The sequence below is a fragment of the Phocoena phocoena genome, chromosome 3 (genome assembly GCF_963924675.1).
Source record: "Phocoena phocoena chromosome 3, mPhoPho1.1, whole genome shotgun sequence".
Taxonomy (NCBI): domain Eukaryota; kingdom Metazoa; phylum Chordata; class Mammalia; order Artiodactyla; family Phocoenidae; genus Phocoena; species Phocoena phocoena.
The window spans coordinates 103753422-103778707 of record NC_089221.1 but is presented as its reverse complement, the minus strand read 5'-3'; the positions used below and the strand labels follow the sequence as shown (position 1 = coordinate 103778707).

Below are 25286 nucleotides of genomic sequence, written 5' to 3'. Positions count from 1 at the left end.
AAGTGATCTTGAAGGATTGATCTTAAATAACTCATGCACTCAGGGATCAGACAATTCACTTTTTACTCTCAGTTGAATTGCTAATTGAATACAGTAAGTAAATGAGAGTTTACGTATCTATCATCCTCTCTCCCCAGGATACCCTCTGCATCTACCTTGACTGTATTAACATGTGTCGATTACTGGCATTTCTGTTGTTGCTGTTATGGCCATTTTACTTTAGAATAGCACTTTTTTATAAGTTTTGTTTTTTTTTTTAGTTCTATTTTGTAGAATATTTGCCTGCACACCATGCTTTACATATATTTACCAGATTTATATTTAAAAATATGCCTTCGCTTAAAATTAGGTTACTTTAATTAACTAGAATTAAACATTAAATACTGTAATTTGATGAGCAGATTAAAACACACACAGCAAACCCAATTTGTGTTTTGATCATTTGAGTTGTGAAGAGACTAGTCAAAATGAGTTACCAATCTTCTGGGGGTGGGGGAAGTGCCTTTACTATATTGTGAAGGTAAGAATATGGAAGTGGTTGGTGTCCGTCTCCTTCCTTGTATGAGAAGCCAGGCACATGATTCCTAATAGCCTAAAGATGTGACTTTTTTTTAAAAAAATTGAATATTTATTTATTTGGTTGCATCGGGTCTTAGTTGCGGCAGGCAGCCTCCTTAGTTGCGGCTCGCTGGCTCCTCAGTTGTGGCATGCGAACTTTTAGTTGTGGCATGCATGTGGAATCTAGTTCCTGGACTAGGGTTCGAACCCAGGCCCCCTGCATTGGGAGCGTGGAGTCTTAAATTGCACCACGAGGGAGGTCCCAAGATGTGACATTTTTAAAGAAACTATTTGTATTATTGGGAGACATGAGATAACCAAAAGCACACTGGGAAAGAAAATCATCCTTCTGCATTTCACTTGGCACCAAGAAAGTCCGTAGTAGAAGTCACAGGCCACTTGTTGAGGACAAATGGTGCCTGTCCCATTTTCAATAACCCTAACCAAAGGGCAGGTGACCTCATCTGTGCCAACAAGGATCACACCTGGAAAACATCACTCAAAACATCACCTGAGTCTTTCGTTAGTAATGATCATGAATGTGTAACCTGGGATTTGCACTGCTGAGCAGTAAGTTAAATAATTGTATTATCTCCTTGAAATCAATTTCTGGTGATCACACATGCAGATTGAAAACCATGGCTTTAAGATTTACATGCAGCAAATAAAATTTACGTTCCCTGAAAGGCAAAGAAGGCTGTCATTTCATGCTTCCTAAGCTTCATTGTCTATTTCCCTTTGGTACACACAAGCCGCCTCGGACGCACCAGTGTGCGTCCCATTATGGAGAGAGTTTTCTGCTCTGTCAACTTTGTTTTATAAAAGCTCTGTTTTCTTTATTACCTCTGTCTATTACATCTGTAAAATTTATTTAAGCATTGACAAATCTCTCTTTGGGGCCCAGAGTCTGGGAGAAGAACCAGTGGCAGGCTATTGGGAGGAGGTTTGTTGGACCTGACTGTTCGTTAAATTGGAAAGAGCAGGGGGAGAGGCCAGAGGTCCAGATCTGCCAGGGCTGGGTGGGTTATGGTCTGTGTACGTCTGCATCATGTGAGCAACAAATGTACCTCATCAGTTGCTTTTGTAATAGTTCAGTAAAAGTGGATGGCTCTTGAAATCTCAGAGGAAGGTTCCTGGTTTCTTTAACTTATAAGGGTACTTATACTTAGTTCACAAAAATTTCTAATAAAAAATAGAAGACAAATAAAGCCAAATTGTTTACATCTATATTATCATCAAGTTACTCTGAAAAAGGAAAGAATCAACCGAGATGGGCTCCTTCACTTAGGAAATATCAGAATCGGGTGATGAATGATGCTCAGCTTCACGGTTTTTGCCTTTATATTTTAATTTGTGTATATAATTATAATACGGGGGTTCCTTTATGCCTTTATTCATTTTTTTATTGAAGTATAGGTGTTTTTCAGTGTTGTGTTAATTTCTGCTGTACAGCAAAGTGATTGTTATACATATATATATATATATATATATATATATACATTCTTTTTTAAATACTCTTTTTCATTGTGGTTTATCATAGGATATTGAATATACTTCCCTGTGCTATACAGTAGGACCTCGTTGTTTATCCATTCTATATAATAGCTTATACCTGCTAACTGCAACCTCCCACTCCATCCTTCCCCAAACCCTCTCCCCCTTGGCAACCACAAGTCTGTTCTCTATGTCTGTGAGTCTGTTTCGTAGATAGGTTCATTTGTGTCATATTTTAGATTCTATATATAAGTGATATTATGTGGTATTTATTTGTCTTTCTGTTTCTGACTTCACTTAGTATAATAATCTCTAGTTGCATCCACGTTGCTGCAAGTGGCATTATTTCGTTCTTTTTTATGAATAGTATTCCACTGTATATGTACCACATCTTCTTTATCCATTCATCTGTCGATGGACATTTAGGTGGTTTTCATGTCTTGACTACTGTGACTAGTGCTGCTATCAACATAGGGGTGCATGTATCTTTTTGAATTAGAATTTTGTCTGGATATATGCCCAGGCGTGGCATTGCTGGATCATATGGTAATTCTATTTTTAGTTTTCTGAGGAACCTCCATACTGTTTTCCATAGTGGCTGCACCAACTTACATTCCCACCAACAGTGTAGGAGGGTTCTTTTATGCTTTGATTCATTTTAATGTTTCACTTGCCTTAAAAGAAAAACCCACTTATTGAGTACCTGCCCTTTGCCAGGCACTTTGAAAGAGATGGTGCTTAGTCTGAGAGGTTGGCAGGTAGAAATCGGGCATCCTGAATGTTACGGTAAGTTCTGTGATAGAAATATCCACGGATGCGGTCAGGCAGCCTCAGGGCCTCCTAGTTCAGGCACCTGAGCTCAGACTCCAAAGATTAAGGCAGGTCCAGGTTCTCCAGGCAAAAGGTAGGAGCAAAGCATGAAGTCACCTGTTGTGTGCCAGGGAAGTTTAAAGGCACTTTGAGGTGTGAGGCAGGGGAGAGGTAGTGGTGAGTGGAAAGGTAACCAAGGCCTGACTGGACAGTGGTGTGGATGAAGAGGAGGGGATGGAGTCGGGAGAGAGTTAGGAGTCAAAATAGGCACGACTTGATGACTGACGGGATGTGAGCGCTTAAACAGAAGCCGGCCCGCGGGTGTGAACTGTGACACCTTTGAAACAACATCTAAAATCCTAAGAAGTTAGAACTGTAGTCTACAGTGAGTTCTAGAATCATCCCTTGGTTTTATACTATGGATAATACCTTCTAAGCAGTTAAACGTAAGTTGAATATAGAAGCCTCTCCAGATTCTGTGCTTTTCCCAGACCACTGTTTTCTCTGACACGGCACGTTATAGGAGAGAAGAGTAGTTCAACAAATCAAGGGTTTTAAGCATTGGTATGCTGGTAGATAGTTAAGCCCTGGCTCTGGGGTGGGAGGAGGGAGCTGAGAGGAGGGGAAGCCTGCTGTGTAGTGTTTGCTGTTTTCTGTAGTATATGTTCTCACCATGGTTCATTTCAAGCTTCCAATGTGGTGTCTCACGTGGAGTTGGGACAAGACGCATGCACAGACCTCCAGTCTCACCACTGATCAGCACGTACATGGCTGTAACCTTGTGGGTTCCACGTCCATGCATGTGTAGCTTCTTCATGAAATTGTGTTGTTAATAAACTTAATGTTTATGTAAACTTGTACAATGCATTTAGGAGCATGGTACAGATGGCATGCCTGCCCGTGTCAGCCTGCCTCTGTTCAAATCTCTGACTGGGGGCAAGTCAGTCAGTTAAACTTTTTTATTGTTAATTTGCTCACCAGTAAAATAGTAATAATAAAAGAACCTGGCATGTAAGCACTGAGAAATAAATGAGGTCATCTGTGTAAAAGCACTTCTTCTTGTGACCTACACATAGTAAAGCACTCAATCAATGTTCTTATATTTATTTTCTGTCTTTACGCCCTGGGGACAGTAACACAAATGTTAACTGCCTGTTGTGTAAAATAATGCTGCTTTTATTAGTTTTGGATTGCCATCTTTGAAGCTTCAGAAGAGACTCCAAGTTCAACTATACCAAGATTCAGTAGCAAATCTCGAGTTCATTGTGTCTAGAGGCTTAAGCGTTTCAGTAATCAATTTGGCCCCCTTGCAGCTTTAATCTTATTGACTCAAGACTTATACTTTATAGTCTGTTTTTATATGTAGCAGCTACTTGAATATTTCAGTTGATTTTTCTCTGAATCTTTTCCTAGCTTATTTCTGGGTGGTGAGACATAGGACTACCCAAGGAAGACCTTTTATGTAAGAACAGGCTACGCGTGCAGTTTTGTCTTGAGTACTTTACAAAAAGAAAAAACGTTGGCCCTGGTAGCCCATGATACTTATGAGTTTAATGTGCTTTGACCACTGCATTCTTGATTGAGTTAGAAAATTATAATTTTCTTTAATATTAAAGTTGAGTTGAACTGAATGGCACCAGAAAATGTAACCTGCGGCACCAAGAGATTTTGTTCTCTTAACTGTCACCTCTTGGGAAAGCTTATCAAATCTAGTATTAACGTTCACATACCTTGGAGTCAGTATACTATCGGACACACAATGAAAAATGGTTCTCTGTTCACTCACTTGGAAACACATGCGCTAATTTCTGTGTACTGATTCATATACCAGTATATACTAAATAAAATAGCGTAATCTATCTCGTGGCTAAATGTTATAGGATTTTGGGACCCCAAATCTCTAAATCAAAAGCTAAGTAAAACACCAAGCCGTTTGGATTTTCTGTTTTTCTGTATCCAAGAAATGTGATTCCTACAACGTCAACATGTGATTTTCTCCTTGGCACCAAGGCTGTTGGTCAGCAGTTTCAGCACGTTTGGAGGGACTTTGCTGTGTGGCATGCCTGGTCTGGGCACCCACTGCACTTAAGGGACCATCCTGGTCCCGTAAGTGCTTGCCCTTTCCCAGGCCCCCGGCTCCCCTCCCCTCCCCCTCCCCCTCCCCCTCCACTGGGAGGCCCGTTTGGATAAGAAACACATGGTCTGCCTGGTTTTTCTTTCAAAGAAAATGAGAAAGCCTTTGGACCACTAGTTCTGCAACCCCTTTGGAGTGCTACATTCCTCAAAGGAAACCTGAGTGGAATTTTGTACCCTCACCCTGAGGCCATCCAGTCTGTTGCTAGCTGCTCACAAATCTAACTTCCCGTTTCAGCTGAAAAAGGTCTTTAGTTATTTTAAGCAAAGGACATCAGAAGGAAATAATATGTTTCTACCTCATTTCTCCATCAAGCGTTTTCCTGCCCTGGGTACTAATCCACACAGTTACTTGTCGCGGAAAAAAAATACTTAATGTTCCATATGCCAACTGCCGAGTGGTAGCATTGTCCCACCAAACATTCCGTGTTTGTGTTGGTATTAGAATTAGCGATTTCAGTGACTGTGGTGGGTACAGATCAGATTTTGGTTGTGTGCGTGTATGTTTTCACTCTTGGGAGAATTACAAGGCAAGCTGGAAGGATGCTGAAATGTTGAGTCAGGTCTTCTTTCCCTGGAAAGAGGTGTATAAAACACACCCTGATGATGAGCAGCAATTAACAGTGCATTACTTTCTGGAAAAGACTTCAAGCTGGCTGCCCTGCAGGTCAGAGTCGATAAAGACTGAGTTACTAACAATAGCCTTTCTCTCCTGCTGAAGCCTTGGACTTAACCCTAACTTCATCAGACCTGAGAAGAAGAGAATCGTGTGAACAATGGGAGTCTTGGAGGTTGACTTGGGCCTAATGCTCAGAGGCTGTAAAAGCTGTCAGAGCGTTTGATGGATTGGCTCTCACGCCTTAGTCCCCAGTGCAAAGCTCCAGCGGTCCAGCCTCTTCTCAGAGGCTTGATGTGCCACCTGGGGTCAGAACTTATCAGCCTGCGGGGCTAATGTTTCAGATGAGGCCAAAGTGCAGTCAATAATTTATACGGAAATTTGTGCTCAGAGTTGCAAGGAAAGCAAGTTTTGACTCGAATTCTTGCTGGTCCAAAAAAGAAGTCCAGGTCAACTTAAAATATTCCTGCTAACATCATTGTTGCGTGTATTAATACCATTTAAGGCAAACTTTAATTGAAGAGAATTCGAGTCGTCATGGGATATATCTATTTAGCATTTATCACGTGGAGCGAAATTTCAGAATCAGTAGGTGAATCGGGGAAGGAAACACTGGCAGTTTGGAGTTTATTAAAAAGCAAAAGCCAATCACCCCTAGGATGTAATCATATGACTTTGGAAACTAATGAAGTGTCCTTGGGGAGTGTCGGTTTACAGGCTCTAGAATTGAGGTCGGTGGTACTGACAGCATGGAGAGAAACGTTAGGTAATATCAAGGGCTAGAAGAGATACAGGTATCAGAGAGGAATTAGGTTTCAGTTAGATGCCTTGAATCCTTCATCTGGTTTGCAGAGAAATGTCACCCAAAGTTAGCCGAGATGGCTGCGCGTGACTGCGTATGCGGGAGTGTGTCTAGAGCACCTCTGTGTCCACGTAAACACATGTATTTATACACACGGTATATAGAAGCAGACAGCCAAGCAGTGACACCAAGCGAGGATGGTCAATCAATAACCAGCTAAGTTTTGTTCTGCTCCAGCAAAACGATGACTTGCTCCAGTAAGTGCTAACAAAGGCCCTTTTCCCTGTGCTCTGCTCTGGGAGAGAGCACTGTTAGTCATGCTTCATTAGGCTTGTTTACAGAAAAGAGCTGGTCTCTAAGCACGTTATTGAAATACTTGTAACTCTGTGGGGCTGTTTTCTTCCCTGAAAGATAAGAACTTTGGAATGTGGGATGGGGGAGGGTGGGAAGGCAGCCTCTGACCATTGTCATGAAAACTGGTCTGCTCAGCTGGGGTCGGAAAGATGAGTTTGCATTTAAGCTCTATCTGCATCCCCCCTCTGGTTTCTGTTGTCGAGGTACTGGGGACCTTGAAATTTGCTTTTTGGTAATTTAGACAGATGTCGGGTGTTCAGTTCGCTGTTCCTGAAATCTTGATGTGAGGTTTCCCTACCCCAATTCAGAAAGGAGGCTTCAGGGATTTAGAACTGCATTTCTCAGTGGCTTTACTATTGAGCACTGAAATGAGGAAACGTTTGCTTTAAACAGTGGATGTGGTAGGAAGGATGACTTTTTATTGGTTGAAACTGGTGGTAGGTATAGAAGTAATAAAAGTTCTTTCTTAAAACCTTGAAGTACAGTTGATTTACAATGTTGTGTTAATTTCTGTATACAGCAAAGTGATTTGGTTTACATCTGTATATACATTGTTTTTTTAAATATTCTTTTCTATTGTGATTTATCATAGGATATTGAATATAGTTCTCTGTGCTATACAGTAGGACCTTGTTGTTTATCAAGTAATAAAAGTCCTTAGTATTGGAATTTGCAGCCCCTAAGATTCTCAGAGATAGATAGATACACCACATGTTCAATAAGCGGGGTCACCAGGAATACAGGAGAATCAGTACAGTTGCCCATGTCTGAGGTTGCTTCCTCTGGAAGCAACACAGGAGGCCCTGCTTGCTGCTGGCTGTATTTCCCAGTGGGGGATCCTTCGTACGTTGGCATCTCCCTCCATTCTTCAGTGGGTGGACCTCAGTTACAGGAAGAGTCCAGAGGTGAGAAAGCCAGAGTTCATTTGCTGGGTGACTATTTTGTGTCCGTATCCCGTTAATTGCTTTCCACACATTACACCTTCTTTGATATTCATATTATTCCTACTCTGTAGATGGGGAAACTGAGGCTCTGAGAGGTGTCGTTCAGGACGAAGCAGCAACGAAGTGGGCTTTGAGCCTGGTGGGTCTGTCTCCGGAGCCATCTCTCTAGGCGTTTAGGCTGTTCCGTGCCATCCCCGGTCACTCTGAGTCTTTCTTCTTCCCTTGTCCAGTCCTTGAAGTAAAATAGACTGCAGACTGAGCTTGATTAGACTTAAGCCTTCAGTTTATTTATTTTTTTTCAATTACATTCTGAACCTGAGCCATAATTATGTGGCTTCACTTACCAGAGGGTGTGAATTACCTCCCATACTGCCTGCTGGCCATGGCCACCTCCAGGTGAGAGCAGGGAGGGTCCCCAGTGACAGAAACCTCACTTATCCCATTGCCTTAGGTTGCGAGGCTGGCTCTGGCTTCTCTGACGTCCGCGTTCCTCATTTCCTTTTTAGATGTGCAAAGACGGTGAGTCTTAGGGGACACACAAAATAACACCCCTTTGTGTGCCAGATACATCAGAGCCTTGCCGTTGACGTACACACACACACACACACACACACACACACACAGTTGAGAGAGGCAGTTCCTTGTTTTTCAGCTGCTGTTGTAAATTGCTATTTTAAATTTCAGCAAGTGGAATAACAGCAGAGTGATCATTTCCAGTAAATGCTGTTGGCCTTTGTAAAGAATGGCTTGTTCAGAGGTTTTATGATTTACGGGGACACAGCTGGTGGCCAGCAGAGCTGTAGGAATGTGTGCTCTCCTGGGCCCAGTAGAGCTGCAGATGAAAAGGGCCCAGAGCTGGCACAAAAGCAAATAAGCGCTCTGGCTTTAAATAAAGCATCATAATTTATATGAAGCCTGGCTCTTCAGTCCCAGGGAGATACGCGCATCAGTAGCAGCTTTTTGATATGAGCGTAATTGTCAGTTGGTTCCCACTGTCTCCTTGTATCTCAAGGACTGGGGATGGTAAGAAATTACTTTAAAAATGCGGTCCTAAAATCTCTAGTTGTGTTAACGCAGATTCTGACAAGCAGTTCACTAGCATTTAAATCTGAAACTGCTAATCACCCACCGAGATTGATCTACAAGAGGTCTGTGAGGAAGACGGGTGATGAGAGGTATTGGGAGAACTGATGCCTTCGTAACCCTTTTCCGAGCCTACCCCCTTCCCCAAGTGTGTGAGGGTTTTCAGTCTTAGATTTTATTTCCTTTGCATCTTTCCGTTTCGTTCATCCCAGCGATTACTTTGCGTCCCCTCTTGCCCCGTCCTCTGCTGCTCCTGCCACGGGGGAGCACTGGGCATGAAACAGACTGCAGCCTGCAGCAGGCAACAGGGACAGGGCAGGTATCTGTTAAATGACCTTTCAAATTCATGGCTTCCTGCGCCTTCCTTCCTCCTTTTAGCCCTAAGAACACTCTCTTTTAGGGGCAGTGGTGTAGAGGGCAAGGTTCTGCCCTCAGTATAGTTTATTTGTGGCCTGGTTTTGCTGTTCTATTTACCTGTTTTTCAAGTTGCAGAAACAGCATTGTGGAGATCCTGGATGCAGACGTTGTGAGCTGAAAAGATCCTGTAATTAATATTAAGTGCAGGAAACGACTGGGCCTGATGATTTGAAAGGCCTGCATTCTTCCAGTTGCTTATCTTCAGTGGCCCGCGAAGCTGCAAGTGGGAGCGTAGAGAGGCTGTTTCCCTCTCCTCCTGGGGCATGCTGGCTGCGTGCTGTCTGCCCAGGGCCCCTAGCTGTCTCCTAAAATAACCCTGTTAAAGGAACGATGTGTTAGGAGGTAATAAAATAACAACCATATCGCTATCGTGGCTGATTGCAGGCCTACTTCAATAAATACTTATCAGATACCTTTCCCAAACTTCGGAATGCTTTTATTTAAAGGAAGAAAAAATGATCTCCCAACAAGCTAATAATTGAAGCTTGTGAGACTGGATTGGGACAGGGGAGTCCATTCTGTTACTGTTGGCATTGAACCCTTGTCTTCCCAGGGAGAAAGAGAAGGGGGCGGGGGGATGAGAAATCATTCTCCCACTCTAACGAGGAAGTTGTGCCTCCAAAAAGGAGAGGGCCTGAGAAAACTGCCAGCACTAGAAATCATTCATCTAAGTGCATCTGATTTCACATAAACTAATGCCTGCCTGCAAAGGAGGAGGAGAAAATTCAGGTTTAGAACTTTGCCCCGGAAACCAGAGTGGTGCTGTCGCTTATCAAGCCTCAAGGATACCTTACTGAGACTTTCAAAGACAAGAAATGAAACCTCTTTGTACAAATGTTTACGTGTGTACATATACTCTGCACAGGTACCTGTTCAGTTAATGCATTTAAATTGCTCCAGATGTCTGTCTCAGAGACTGTGTGTTTTCCTTTCTCTCTCCCTCCTTCATCTTTTATCTTTTACCTGTTGTGTTCTGTCTGGGCCCTGATGGATCACAATCTGAAAAGTATCTTCTTGGGAGCACAGGGGTGGGGGGGGAGTGAGGGGGCTTTGGACGCAGCCTGGCTATACCCCGAAATGTCTATAATGACACCTGTGAACTATGAAACTTGCTAAAACCTAAGTACTGATTATTTAAAAGAAGTAAAGCATCTCTTAGTAAATGTTATTTGAGCTCTAGTGATCGGTTTTGATTTTTTAAAAATTATATCTTGGGCTATCAAAGTTTTCATGAAGGCTGAAACTTGTGTAATTCTTGGTCAGTGAAAATACTGTCACCATCCACATATATGGTGCAGGCTCCCATGCAAATGTGTGGGACAGCATTTCTGTGTTCCCGGTGGTGCCTTACAAAAAGAGCCTTATTCCTGCTCCCCCTTTTTACCCACAAGACTTCTTCACAGGCCATTGTATTTTCTAGAAGAGGGGAAGGGTAACGTTTCTAGGGAAGTGAGAAAAGAAAAGCAGCGAGAGCTTCTTTGCGCTGACCAGTCAACTGGGTATCGACCACCTGTCTTCACGGGAAAGAAATAGATGGCAGTGAATAAGAGAGAGTCTAGTTTTCCAAGAAGCTCAATGATTTTCCCAAATCAATACAGCTCATCAGGCCTCAGAACAAAGGCTGCGGGGGAGGTGACAGTGATGGAAGTGGCTTTCTGTTCTTTTGTGTATTAAACCATAAGACCCATGGGGAAACAAGGTTTCTTTAGCCAAGTTTCCCCACCCCCACCCCCTCTTCTAGGGCTTATTCGATGTATTTGTTGTTGGGTGGGGGGGGGGAATCCTTTCAGGTTTTTTGTTTTGTTTTAAGATTTCCATAGATTCTATCCCGGTGATCAAATGTACTTTTGAAAGAGATAAGCACAGTCAAGTAAGAAAGAACATCATCTTTTAAAATGTAGATTACAACAGCCTTTTGCCATTGCTTTTTGGTATTGGTTTAACACATTTATTTGAATTAAGGTCTTACATTTTTTCTTGTTATTTATGGAAAGGCTTTAGACGAACCAGAAAGAAATGTCTCAGTGTTCAGATTAACCTCTGGCAAATAAAGAATCATAACTGTCCTCCCATAAACGGACCTTGTTCCTAATGTCCTGAAAATAACACCGAACCCTACTAGGAATGCTGAACTGTCATTGGAGAGGTTATAATTAACGTAGACAGCGTGGTGCCAGCATTTTCCAGCCGCCGACAGAGAACATCTATCTGAACCAGCAATTTTTAGCCCTTCATTCCTTTAATCTTTAAGCTCACTGTGCTTTCATAAAGCAGGACATTAACACCAGAGCAGTGCGTCTCTGGGGTTTATGACTGGGGTGGCGGCACACTAGGGCATAAAGTGTTCATTACACTTCCCCTTGTTAATACTGCCCTATCTCCCAACCCCATTGCCTACACTATTTGTTCAGATAAAGCCCACTGTTCAGGGTGACTAATCGCAGCACTGTGTTCCAGATGGTTTGATTACAGGATGTGGTTAAAGTGACTCTTCAAACATTCAGCCCAGCAGTAGAGCTCTTTTTTTAAAAAAAAATACTGCATTTTCTGGTCATGTCACAACACTTATTTTCCTGGTCCTCGTGCTCCATACGTCCTTGGCAGAGGTAATAGGAAGGTCCCTCTGTTCTTTGGCTGTCAGGTACTTCATTGACAACCCAGTTGTGAATTTAAAATTCCCCCCAACGATTATAAACTCAACTTTGTCCTTTGAAGAAAGACGTATCTGAAGGTTTGAAGCTCTGAAGCCAGAAACATGAACAAGGGTACTAGACAAGACTCAGCTTTTTAAAAAGTACCAGTGTTGGGCACAACAGAATTTTAGAAGGAGGGAGTTCAGTACAGAGGAGTGGTGATAAATCCTACCTTGTACAATAGTCACATTGTATAAAAATAGACAGTAATGTGATATCCTAAATACTTGAACTTTATCCTGTACTCAGGAAATAGCATATTGTGACATTCCTATTGTCACTAATGTTTCTACTAGAAAAAAAAAATGGAAAGGAGGAAAGAAATGTGTACACTTAAAAAAAAAAAAAAAGGATCGTGGCATAAATGGGTTCCATTTCGGTGTTACCGGAGTGAGGTTTCTGTTTACTGCACAAGTGCACACCCAGGCCATCCAGATGTGGCAGTGTGAATAAGAGGGTCAAAAAAAGATGTCGGATTCCAAATTCGGCATTTGCAGTGCTTGGCGAAAAGACTTCTGTCCCAGGGGTGAGGCACTTTAAAAACTCTGAAAGAGTCTGTAAACTCTACTATAAACAGAGTTAGGCTGATCCGCTGGGAAATCAGGCATTTGCCGAGTTCTTGAGGAAACATCTTCACAAAGCCCAGAAACAGTAATTCATAAACCATATTTATAACATCTTCAAAGCGAAATCTCTCCATGGAGAATTCCTATCATCTTGAAGCTAGTGGGAGACGACGCTTATTGGAAAAGTACGGTGATCGTGAAAAGAAAGACCCTGGGTAGCATCCCCATCTCCATTTTCTTCAGTCATCATCTAGTAGCCCCTGGGAGTCGAATGAACTCCCTCCATGTGCTGGGCACTGTGCCGACAGGTACAGTAGGCGCAGACAGTGCTCATGTTTTCCAGGAGTGGAGTCAGGTGGGAAGAGACAGGCCTCTTGTGTATGTGAGTGGAGTAAGGTTTTAAAGGGACTGTGTAGTTTAAGACAGTCTCTGCAGTGTTCAAACAGTAAGAGTTTATTCGCCGCTCACCTAATGGAGTGAATTCGGTCTTGCTGTTGGATGCGGGTTCTCCTTGTCATAGGGTCCCAGCTGAAGGAGGCTCTGCCATCTTCTGTGGCCTTCCGGGTTACTCTGGTCTCCATGCCAGCGAGCCAGGAAGGTGAAGAGGTCTCAGGCACGTGCACAGGAGATTCTTCTGGGTCAGGCCTGGCAGTGGCACTTATCGGTTCACTTGCCTTTCATAGAACTGAGGGACAGGAGCACGTCTAACGTAGGGAGGAGGCTGAGAAAGTGTCTAGCTGTGGACTCAGAGGGAAACCATGGATTCTGGGGAGCATCCACTGGGGAGAGGACTTGGATGGAGCATAGTGGGGACTCAGGAGGGAGTGGCCGTTTTCTGGCGGTATGCATGGTCTGTGTGTCTGGAGAGGATTCATAGAAGAGAGAACGTTAGACTTGGTCTCTGCTTGGTCCTAATTCATTAGAAACCTGAACTTTCCTTGGGGATTTGGTCAAGTCCATCTTTAAAGGTTTTTTTTCCCAGGGCAATTAAAAGTGTGATATCAAGAATGGTTGAAGAAACTTGTTTATGCTGGAAGGGAAAAAAGAGGGCAACTGGAGGCAAATGGAATATCGACATGGTCATTGTCCTTGCGTGGGTGAAAGGCTGTCAAGTGGACTGTCTGTAGGGTATCAGAAGGCACAGCCAGGACCTAGGTGTTCAAAGACAGATTGTAGTTCAGAACCAGGGACAACTTTTTTTTTTTTTTGCGGTACGCAGGCCTCTCACTGTTGTGTGGCCTCTCCTGTTGCGGAGCACAGGCTCCGGACGCGCAGGCTCAGCGGCCATGGCTCACGGGCCCAGTCGCTCCGCGGCATGTGGGATCTTCCCGGACCGGGGCACGAACCCGTGTCCCCTGTATCGGCAGGCGGACTCTCAACCACTGCGCCACCAGGGAAGCCCAGGGACAACTTTTTAACAAGATGACTGGAAAAATATCAGGACAGTCCTGGGTCCTGGTGAGACACCGCCCTTCCCCCCCCGCCCCACCTCTACCCCATCAGTGATGAAGTAGGCAGGAAAAGGGACACACAAATATGAGGGCCTTGCACTACCCATTGGCCTCTGTCTCATAGCTATTATATCCTTGTCTCCATCATGGTCCTCTCTCCCTTCAGTAGCTTGTGACCTACAGGTTTCTACTCTTATTATCAACTTTCCCTTCTATACCACTAGCTCAGATTCCCAAAGCACATCCTTGTTTAGTTACCTCTGCTTCAGTTGCCCATCACTGGAACAGTCAGAGGAGGCCAGGGTTAGGCTAAGTGGTGTAGGAGCCTAGTCACCTGAGACTACCCTCTGAGCAGGGACTGTGGGCAGGGCGGTTACTATGAAAGTCACATCCTGGGTCTAGTTTAATGAGATGGATTAAGGGGCCTACTGTCTAGTATGGGTAATATGCAAACCGTACTTCCACTTCTGGAATACGGGGTATCCCTATGTTCAGCTACAGATTTGCAGACCGTTAAAAGTATAGAGTTTGTATGGAGTTACAGGCAAAAAACATGGTTGATTCTGTAGCACCAGATAGGTTCCTAGTGTTGTATGCCCTGTAGATGCACAATAAATGCTTAATGGGCTTGACCATCTCTCTGGGAACACTTAACTGCGAAGTATTGACAAGAGGAGATAAGAGAACACTGTGAATGTGGAATCCTTATGGGATCTCAGGACTCTTTTGGCTTTTAAAGAGGTAAGGAAAGAGCTCAGGTTATAGAACACAGACCACCTTCTTACTAAGTGTCCAGTAGGTAATATGCTTTGTGGCGGCAGCAGCTTAGATTGTGTACCAGTATCTAAGACATACCCTTAATACAAAGAAGAAAACCCTGTGGGGGAAGCACACGCAAACCATCTGTTGCTCTCTTCAGCTTTATTTTTACTTTATTGGTAATAATCTGAAGATATTTTTCAAATTTAAAGTGTTACAGGGCAGGCATTATTAGCATTTTGAGAAAGATGATGCCCAGTCTGTGGGTGGGAAGGGAAGATAATAAATCTGGTGGGATACCTGAGAAGATAAAGATGAAAAGGACTTGTACAGAGTGTCCCCAGTACCTTGCAAATTGCCCAGATGTTTGAAGGAATAAGTGTGTAGTTAGAGAAATATTAACTCTTTTTGGAATGAATGTACATTTGTTTTTAGTTTATATACGATAAGTGAGAAAAGTAACCATGCCCAGGTTTATAAAATTCAAATTTGGGCTTCTGAAGGACTCATGTTCATGTTGGGCCTTTATGCCTTTAAAAAAGTATAGTCTGCTTTATATGGCCGTGGGTTACAAAGTGTTCAAGATGCTGTGACTCCAGAATGATAAGCCGTTTATATCTTTTAGAACTAAACATTACCTTTGTACTTGGCCCCTCACAATAGGATGTTGTCTAAACATAGACTTCCTGACAAAGAAACAGTACACTTTGTAGTTTATATGAGAAGCATTCCTTAAGCCTTCATTCCAATACAGAGCAGATTTGGCTGCGTAAACATGTGCGTGCGTGTATTCGCACGTGAATTCTAGGCAGACATAAATATTACGTGACATTGTGGACTGTGCATATAAGGAAAAATAGACCAAGCACACGTATTTAATTAAGAAACTGTTCAAAATCTTCCAGGGAGTAGAGCATTTTTGAACATTTTTTAAAATATAGAGGGAGTCTAGGAAAATTAGGCTGACTTACTGAGGCCCTTTGCAGTTGAAAATAGACTTTTTTTTTTTTTTTAAGAATGATAATGATTATCCCGTCCTTCTCTCCGGCCCCCACGTTTCCCTTTGTCCTGTTCCGAGACCAGGAATTTGATGCTGACGGTTGTGAGCCGGCTGGAGTGATGTGTGTGCGTGGAGCTGCGCAGTGTGGGTCGTGCTGGGAAAGCCAGCACGGTCACGCGGACAGTAGCCTTTCAACACACGGATCAGCCCGCGTTGATTTACGGAGCTGGGCAGCCCTCTGTCCCCAAGAGAGCCCCGGCTCAGGGAGCGCGCCCTCGCCTCGTGGCGAGCCCGCCACCGCGGCTGCCTCTTCCCCTGGCGATGCTCCTTTATCCCGGGCTGCTGCCTCGCTGGTTCGGGCGGCCGCCCTCGGCTCAGCCAATCAGACGCCGGCGTTCCCAGCAGGCGTCGGCCAATCCGCGGCCATCATTTGCTGGAAACGTGAAACCCTTTGGGGAAAAGCAATAACAAAAGCCTTTCACTGCAGACAAATGTTAAGTGTCTGTGCAGACTTTTCCTGTTTTTAATTTTATTACTGTAAGAATGGAGGGTTTGTTGTTTCTTTCATGTTTCCTTTCAAGCAATTTTAATTATACATTTGTGCTACATCAGGGGACTCTGGAACGCGGTGTTTCAGCCTATTGCGTCTAAAGCTAAAATGCAGTACCCTTCTGGCACTACAGATAGATTCCTGCACTGTAAATATAGCTGACATGCTAAAGAATTTTAAGCAGCTGCAAAGGTCTTTGACACCACACACAGTGCCCCAGAGAGCAGATGATGAGAAAACCGGCTCGTCTTCCCCTTCGCCTTGTCTCCCACCCCCTCCCTTTTCCTGAAGGGATGTGCTCATAAAGAATCCTTTCCTCCAATTGTTCCGTCTTGTGCACATTTTGACCAAATGCCTAATTACCATCGATTCTCATCTCAATAAGAATTTTTATACTCAATGGCTTTAATTTTTTTTTTCCCTGAAGGAATTAGAATGGAGTCAACTATGATTTGAGGAAATGCTTGCTTTGCTTCGTGCTAACTCCCCCTCAACCCCCCCCCCCGCCCCCCACTGATATAGTGAGTTAAGTTCAGCTGTCACCTAAGTAATAGTAACACGAACCATATGGGAAACAATTTTTAAATCTCTTTTTGGGCCTTTTGAAAGAAATCCTTTATTCCCCACTATTTGAGTCCCAACGATGTAAATATTTTACCTGCTGTTAAAGACATTCCCAAGGAAATGTACATTGTGAGGTGTTCCTTGCCACAAAGGAGTTCAGTACAGATTTTCTGCAGAATTCAAAACGGCAGTGAGCAAGCGAGTAAACCGGCTAGAAATAGACTTTGAGTATTGCCCCTTGGTGTTTCCAAGGAAGAAGGGGGAGTGGTGCTTTATAGAAACTAAGACACACTTAAATACTTTATTTCTTTACCCTAATATTTTATGTATGTCTCAAAATCTAGGTCCTTTTACTGTATGCTTTAAAGGAGTGAGTTTTAAAAAAATATGGCACTCGTCCTCTAGAGAAATAAAGAGGAGGTTATATTTTGTTTCCCTGTGACATTTGGTATAACTAAGTGCACTTAAGTTTAGTAATTCACAGATGCAGTGCTGAATTAAATTGTCTGTCTGCAAAGCAGTTGGGAAAAGCAGAATGGCTTGCAGGAAACAAGCCTGTTGGTTTTGAGGTTGTGTTTTTTTTTTTTCCTAATCCTCTGTGGCAAATGCTTACTAAAGTTGATTCTAAAGATAACCCCAAGAGCAAACCTATTGTGCACATTTATTTTCTTAAGAGGGCTATTTTAGGAGTCCTTAATATGAAACAATACCAAACAGTGAAACAGATACCATACCAAGGCTGATTCTCCTCTCACAAAGCCAGAGAGGGGAGGATTAGGAAAGAGAAATCATAGCTGATTGTCTGCTATCTGAACTCCAAGCTCCGGCTCCCCCCCCCCTCCCCAGACCTATTTTTGTGCATTTGCATCGTTTTTTTCCTAAATAAAAATCACCGTTATTTTATATTGCTGAATTGGAAGCAAAACCGATCCCTTTCAGTCACCTTCTGGTTTAAGCACTGGTAACTGGGGCTTAGTTTTTGTTGGCCGCTTGCCAAACGAAAGCAATTATGTGTAATAATAGAAAAATTAAGAGGTGAGTGTTGCTGTTTTACAGCAGGACATGGCAAAAACCATTTCCTTCTGTCAGCAGTATCTTGATTACACTCTCACACGCAGCCCTTACCCTTTTGTACCACGCGTGTATGCTCGTGAACACACACACATGATTTCCTGTGGGTTTTTGCTTGAGGTCACTGAAACCAGAAAGAGGAAGAATGCAAACCACAGCTTTTGAAAGCAAATGAGAATGGAGCTTTGCTGGTAAAAAGAACAGTAATAATAAGTGAACTGGAAATAGGGTAATTTGTGCTAACCTTGGTCCATCTTCATTCCCCACTCCTGCAGGTGTCCTAGTGGTCAATGTCACGTGGAGGAACAAAACTTATGTAGGGACCTTACTGGACTGCACCAAGCACGACTGGGCCCCTCCCAGGTAGGCATGGAGCCTTTGATTTCAGGCTCTGTTTTCCTCTCCTCCTTCCTCTTCTTCCCCTCTCCTTCCCCCATCCTCTCTTTGCAAGGAGACTACAGAGAGAGATTAATAATACATAAAAGTCAGTTTGTAATTGAAACCAGGCAAAAGAGCAATGAGCAATTCAGGATTGAATACAGTAAAATGCACATGCTGGGTTTTTTGTATGGAGATCACCACTTCCTGCCCCTTCTCTTTCTCCTTTGTTTTATTTTTCTCAATATGGGAATTTGAACTGGATTGGAAACTTAGCTACCCGAGCTGGTTTTCTGAGGAAGAACATAGGCCATTGGTAGCCTGTTCTTTCGCAGGTGTTGAAATTGTCAGTGGAAGAACTGGGTGACTTTTCTTTATCTGGACCCAGCCCTCAAGCTGCTGGGGTGTTGCCTGCTCTTTGCTGCATTGCGTGCCTTGTGATTTCACTTGGTTCCTTCGGGGATGCTCGTTTTGACATCTGTTACTTGCTTCCCTAGGTTCTGTGAGTCACCGACCAGCGACCTGGAGATGAGAGGGGGCCGGGGCCGAGGGAAAAGAGCGAGGTCTACCGCAGCTGCCCCGGGCTCGGAGGCCAGCTTCACAGAGTCCAGAGGGCTGCAGAACAAGAACAGAGGGGGGGCCAATGGGAAAGGGAGGCGGGGCAGCCTCAATGCCAGCGGGCGAAGGACACCCCCGAATTGTGCTGCCGAGGACATCAAAGCCAGCCCCTCCTCCACCAACAAAAGGAAAAACAAGCCTCCGATGGAGCTAGACCTGAACTCCAGCTCCGAGGACAGTAAGCCCGGGAAGCGTGTCCGCACAAATTCGAGAAGCACTCCCACCACCCCTCAAGGGAAACCAGAGACGACTTTTTTGGACCAGGGCTGCTCTTCTCCGGTGTTGATTGATTGTCCGCACCCAAACTGCAACAAAAAGTACAAGCACATCAACGGCCTCAGGTACCACCAGGCTCATGCCCACTTAGACCCAGAGAACAAGCTGGAGTTCGAACCGGACAGCGAGGGCAAGATCTCGGACTGTGAGGAGGCCTTGAGCAACGTGGCGCTGGAATGCAGCGAGCCAAGCACAAGTGTATCGACTTACGAGCAGGTGAAGGCGCCAGTGTCCCCTGGCTCGGGGAACGCCCCCGGAACTCCCAAGGGGAAGAGAGAGCTGATGAGCAATGGCCCGGGCTCTGTTATCGGATCGAAGCCTGGGAAGAATTCCGGCAAAAAGAAGGGCCTCAACAGTGACCTCAGCAACCTGCCAGTCATCTCCAACATGACGGCCACCGTAGACAGCGGCTCGGCAGCAGACGGCAGTTTGGCTGCCGAAATGCCCAAACTGGAAGCAGAAGGCTTAATCGACAAGAAAAATTTGGGAGAGAAAGAAAAGGGCAAAAAAGCCAACAGTTGCAAAATGGACAAAAACCTCTCTAAGCTTAAAAGTGCCCGGCCCATTGCCCCCGCTCCGGCCCCAACGCCGCCACAGCTAATCGCTATTCCCACGGCAGCCTTTACGGGCACCACCACGGGGACCATACCCGGACTGCCCTCCCTCACAACCACGGCGGTCCAGGCCACACCAAAGAGTCCTCCGTTAAAGCCCATTCAGCCAAAGCCCACGATTATGGGGGAGCCCGTCACCGTGAACCCAGCTCTCGTGTCGCTCAAAGACAAAAAGAAAAAGGAGAAGCGGAAGCTGAAGGACAAAGAAGGGAAAGAGACGGGGAGCCCGAAAACGGATGCGAAGCTGGGCAAACTAGAGGACGCCAAGGGGGCTGGCAGAGATGTATCCGGGCATTTTTTAAAGGACCACCTCAACAAGAATGAAGGGCTGGCGAACGGACTGTCCGAGTCGCAAGAGAGTCGGATGGCCAGTATCAAAGCCGAGGCTGATAAGGTTTACACTTTCACCGACAACGCTCCCAGCCCTTCCATCGGGAGTGCCTCGAGGATGGAGTGTAGCGCTTTGGTGAACGGGCAGGCGCCCGTGGCCCCGCTGCACGTGCTGACACAGAACGGGGCCGAGAGTTCCGCAGCCAAGACGAGCAGCCCTGCCTACTCGGACATCTCTGATGCTGCCGATGACGGCGGTTCTGACAGCAGGTCGGAGGGCGTGAGGTCAAAGGCCAGTTCCCCGTCAGATATCCTTTCCAGTAAGGACGGTGTTGTAAAAGGGCATTCTTCAACGACAGCACAATCATCTCAGATGAAAGAGTCCCACTCTCCCTATTACCATGGCTACGATCCTTATTATTCTCCGAGTTACATGCACCCTGGGCAGGTCGGTGCCCCTGTAGCTGGGAACGGCGGGAGCGCGCAGGGAATGAAGATCAAGAAGGAGTCTGAGGAAGACGCAGATAAGAAAGACAAGGCAGAGCAGCTCGAGGCCAAGAAAGTGGACCATAATTCTGCATCCTTACAGCCTCAGCACCAATCGGTGATCACGCAGAGACACCCGGCCCTGGCTCAGTCACTGTATTATGGCCAGTATGCCTACGGGCTCTATATGGACCAGAAATCTCTGATGGCCACCAGCCCTGCCTATAGACAGCAGTATGAGAAGTACTATGAGGACCAGAGGCTGGCAGAGCAGAAAATGGCCCAAACTGGGAGAGGAGACTGTGAAAGGAAAAATGAGCTCCCCTTGAAAGAGCTGGGCAAAGAGGACAGTAAACAGAAAAACATGCCATCGGCCACAATCTCAAAAGCTCCCTCTACTCCGGAGCCTAACAAAAACCATTCTAAACTAGGGCCGTCAGTGCCTAATAAATCTGAGGAGACAGGTAAATCACAGCTTCTCTCCAATCACCAGCAGCAGCTTCAGGCCGACAGCTTCAAAGCTAAGCAGATGGAAAACCACCAGCTTATTAAGGAAGCTGTAGAAATGAAATCTGTCATGGACTCTATGAAGCAGACAGGTGTAGACCCAACCTCGAGATTTAAACAAGTAAGATTGTGGAGTGTGGTCCCCACAGGGAGAGAGCAGTCTGAGACTGGTACATGGCTGGGCTTGATCTGGTTAAGAGTTCTTCACAGGAAATCCACCCAAGGGCTCCTTAGGCTGGATTCCTCTTCTCCTGAAAAATACTTTAAATGAATTCTCGGGAGTTCTTGTGTACCTCTGAAATGTACATTGCTCACTGTTTCCTTGTCATGTTGTGTAGTGAAAAGAACCTTGGCCATGTGCTTTGCAGACTCATGTTCCCTGCTGTTAACTGACTGACTCTGATGAGGTCCCTTAACTTCTTTCTGAGTCCAGAGTGAGGGAATTCTACCCCATAGTGGCTGAGTTCTCGTCTAACTCTGCGATTCTGAGTCTGAGCACTCAAGCAATTTGTTCTTTACATTTTCAAATTCATTTTGGCATCTTCTGGGCATATGAAGATGGGGACCTTAAATTCACGTTTCCCACTCATCTTTTTAATGAAACTCGGGGTGTCTTGAGGTGCCTAGAGTTCCATTTTACGTTCTACATTAAGGACCCCAGAGCAGAGCTCAGAGCTTCTCGCTTGTGAGGAGAGCGGGGAGTCTGGGCGCATGGGCCTCAGGCAGTCACCCCAGAGCCCCCCCTGGTCAGCCAGTCTGAGGTTAAATGTGACAACACCTGAAAATCGGTCACCATGAAACCACACATGTGCCAGCACTTTCTGTCACAATTCAGATGTCCTGACTCAGCTGCAGTCCCACGAGTATGAATTCTGGTATCTCCCAACATCCCAGCCCCCACTGAGAGGGAGGGGGGCTTAGAGGTCCCTGGTGAATCAGAGCAACAGAATCCTTTCTTCATGCTCATTTCTGTCCCAGAGTTGGGCCTTAACCCCAGATACCCAGTGGGTTTATATCATGAGTGGCATGGGCAGGTCACAAAGGCCATTTAAGGACCCTCAGTTTCCCCATTTCCGGAGGCTCGAATCAAGCTGTGACTTCACAGGGCTGCGTTAGAACTATACAATTTGGGAGATTTATGGATGCCTTTGTTTCCTGGTAGAAAAGCCATAATGTGTCCTGTTAATTTTTAATTTTGTTTTGATTAAGACGTTAGCACATAATGAGACGTGATGCAGTTATAGTAAGCCTCAGCTGCAGTAGGTGGAGAAAATGTATTAGGAAACCAAGAGTTTTCCCCTCGAAATGATGTAAACTGATATAATAATTACTTAAACTGTAGTAAAACTTACTTAGTAAGTAAGACATTGTTATCAGCTTGAGTTTTCTGAATTCTTTTTACCTGTGTGAGATGTTAAAAGGAAAACGAGGTTAGATTAAATATGCCTGAGGATGTTACCTAATGTTAAATTGACCTTAACAGCCCAGCTCTGAATTCCAGCGGAGCTAAGTTTTGAAGCTCAAGCTCCACGAACTGGGCAGCGGTGTGACCCTGATATTACTTGAGCTTGAAAAACTTAGCTTTTGTCTTCTGTAAAAGGGATCATTCATGATGCCTACCTCAGACATCATTCCTCTGTTAAGAGGAGGCGGTAAAGCTCGTTGCACAGGCGAGCATGTAAATAAATGTTCACTTAGAAGTAATAGTAACCGTGCTGTCATGGTGATGAATGAGTTTTTCTTGAAAATTGAAATTTTGAAACAAGTCTTTTTTTTTTTTTTTTTCTTCCAAAATCAGGATCCAGATTCAAGGACATGGCATCATTATGTATACCAACCCAAATACCTAGACCCGCAAAAGTCAGAAGAACTCGATAGAGAAAAGAAACTAAAAGAGGATAGTCCCAGGAAAACCCCCAACAAAGAGGGTGGTGTGCCCAGCCTTCCCGTATCGTTAACGAGCATCAAAGAGGAGCCCAAAGAGGCCAAGCGTCCTGATTCTCAATCCTTGGATGAGAACAAGCTGAAAAACGATGATCGCAAGACTCCCGTGAACTGGAAGGACTCTCGGGGAGCCAGAGTGGCCGTCTCCTCCCCCATGAGTCAGCATCAGTCCTACATACAGTACTTGCATGCTTACCCTTACCCGCAGATGTATGACCCCAGCCACCCTGCATACCGGGCTGTTTCTCCCGTCCTAATGCACAGTTACCCTGGTACGTGTCACGGGTTCTCACTGTATTGGAGGGAAGAGGCTGTGTTCAAATACTAGCTCTTTTAAAACTCAGGATAAATTAGATGCTTCAAGAGTGACCTTTGTTTGGCTTGTATTTAATGCTACTTAAAGAAGTCCCAAAGATGAAATGGATTTCATGGAAGATTTTTCATTTTTTAGACAAAATGTCAAGAGTCCTTAGCTCTAGTTTCCATAGGCTCTGATGGTCTGCTGCAGCCATTAGACTGACAGATACTTTATGGCCTAGGAAAATATTCTGAGCACTTACTGTCATAATCATAACAGTTACTATTCCTTGGAGTTAAACGGACACATAAACATATGAAATGGCTGGAAGCTCATTTCTTTTTAGAAACCTCTGATCATCAGGATGCATTAACTGGGAGAAGAGAATCGGAGAACCTAGATACAGCTTAACGATGACGTAGCCCATTCTTAATGCAATATTCCCTACTTTAAGATCTCCGACTCTTGTCCCAAATTCATGTCATCCAAATGGTTTTTGTTTTTTTTGTTTTTTTTTTTTTTTTAAGATGTCGTCTGTAACTTGATGTGGCATTTGTTGTGTATCTGCAGGGGCCTATCTCTCGCCAGGATTTCATTACCCTGTTTACGGGAAGATGTCAGGGAGAGAAGAGGCAGAGAAGGTCAATACCAGCCCTAGCATCACCACGAAAACAACCACTGAATCGAAAGCACTGGATTTGCTCCACCAGCACGCCAGCCAGTACCGCAGCAAGTCTCCTGCTGTATGCCTCCTTTTGTCATCACTAACAAGTACTATGTTTCAGGGGGAGAAAAGCAGACAAGCTAGAGAACAGTCTTGAAATATTAATGGTTTTGGAGCCCAGCTGTGATTTCAGGGTGCCGTTTTAGTCTAATATGGAAAGAATGGCATGTTCAAAAATAAGATGCTTTCATACATGGGGGAAAAATTGTGAAAGCGTGTAAGGTAGCAGCAGTCTTTTCTGTTGGAAAATCTATACCTTGCTTACCCAGGAGGATGCTTGTTAGCCGGACATTTAAATTCATAGGAACCAACCTTGGGCGCGAAATATTTGTGTTGCACTCATGTGCCAGAGTGAGTCACTTGGCTAAGGAGTGGTGGCTGTCTCTGTTCTGCTCTGACCTTGACTCCTCCACACATCCCTGTAACTCTGCGGAAGTGATTCAGATGTGTGTCTTTGTGAAAGACGGCTCCACTCCCACGCACCCACCTCCCCCAGAAAAGTGCAATTGCTAGTCCTAGAGACTGTTGGGAAGAGAGAAAATACAAAGGATGTGGTAGTTCTTGCCTAGAAAAGAGAAGTTCGGAATAAATTAAAGTATGGGCATTGTAATGTGTGTCTGAGTGTGCCTACCTGAGACTCTGTAAAGAAACCGGGAAAGATGATTCGTGACTCCTTTCCTAAGAGTACTCCTTCTAGTGCGAAGATTGTTTTCAAGTAAGAAAAAGAACTTTAGCGAAAGAGTGGTTAAGTTCTAGTGGGTAAAAATGTCTCGGAAACCCAAGATCCTTAACCAAAGTATGATTTGGGAGAACTGGAGCTCGTCTGAGTGTTCAGAGATTGAGAGAGTTTGGAATACTTCTGGAGGCGTAGGGCAATGATTTGCTTTGCTTGATATTAACGTATAATATTAGGATGTATGTTCTCAATGGAGGTAAGTATAAAGATAGGCTTAAAATAGTGAGATATATTCCCCTCGCAAATTGTAATTAATATAGAAGAGTAATCAGAAAACTTGACCTTAAAGAAATCTCTACAACTCCTTCTTCTCCTGATCCCCATGTGCAAGTTGTTTCTAGGAAGAAATTGGGTTGATTCTAAACCTGCAAGTATGAGTGAGATGAGAGAGGTCCTCTTATTTCAATCATTTGAGGAAAACATTGATGCTGCTTTGGCAGGGAGCAGTACTTTAGTGTTGGCTCAATTCCAGTTGAAACTAGTGCATGTCTTTTGAAATGATCTTCCATT

General features: G+C 44.4%; 1 protein-coding gene across 1 annotated transcript in view; it reads left to right on the top strand.

Annotated features, from left to right (window-relative positions):
• Nucleotides 1–25286, top strand: part of ZNF608 (zinc finger protein 608) — a 100878-nt gene that overhangs the window by 73479 nt on the left and 2113 nt on the right. Inside the window, exons 3-6 of the mRNA XM_065873681.1 lie at nt 18141–18228; nt 18741–21195; nt 22873–23290; nt 23887–24087. Coding sequence (XP_065729753.1) covers nt 18141–18228; nt 18741–21195; nt 22873–23290; nt 23887–24087 — 3162 coding nt within the window. The remainder of the gene's footprint in view (nt 1–18140; nt 18229–18740; nt 21196–22872; nt 23291–23886; nt 24088–25286) is intronic.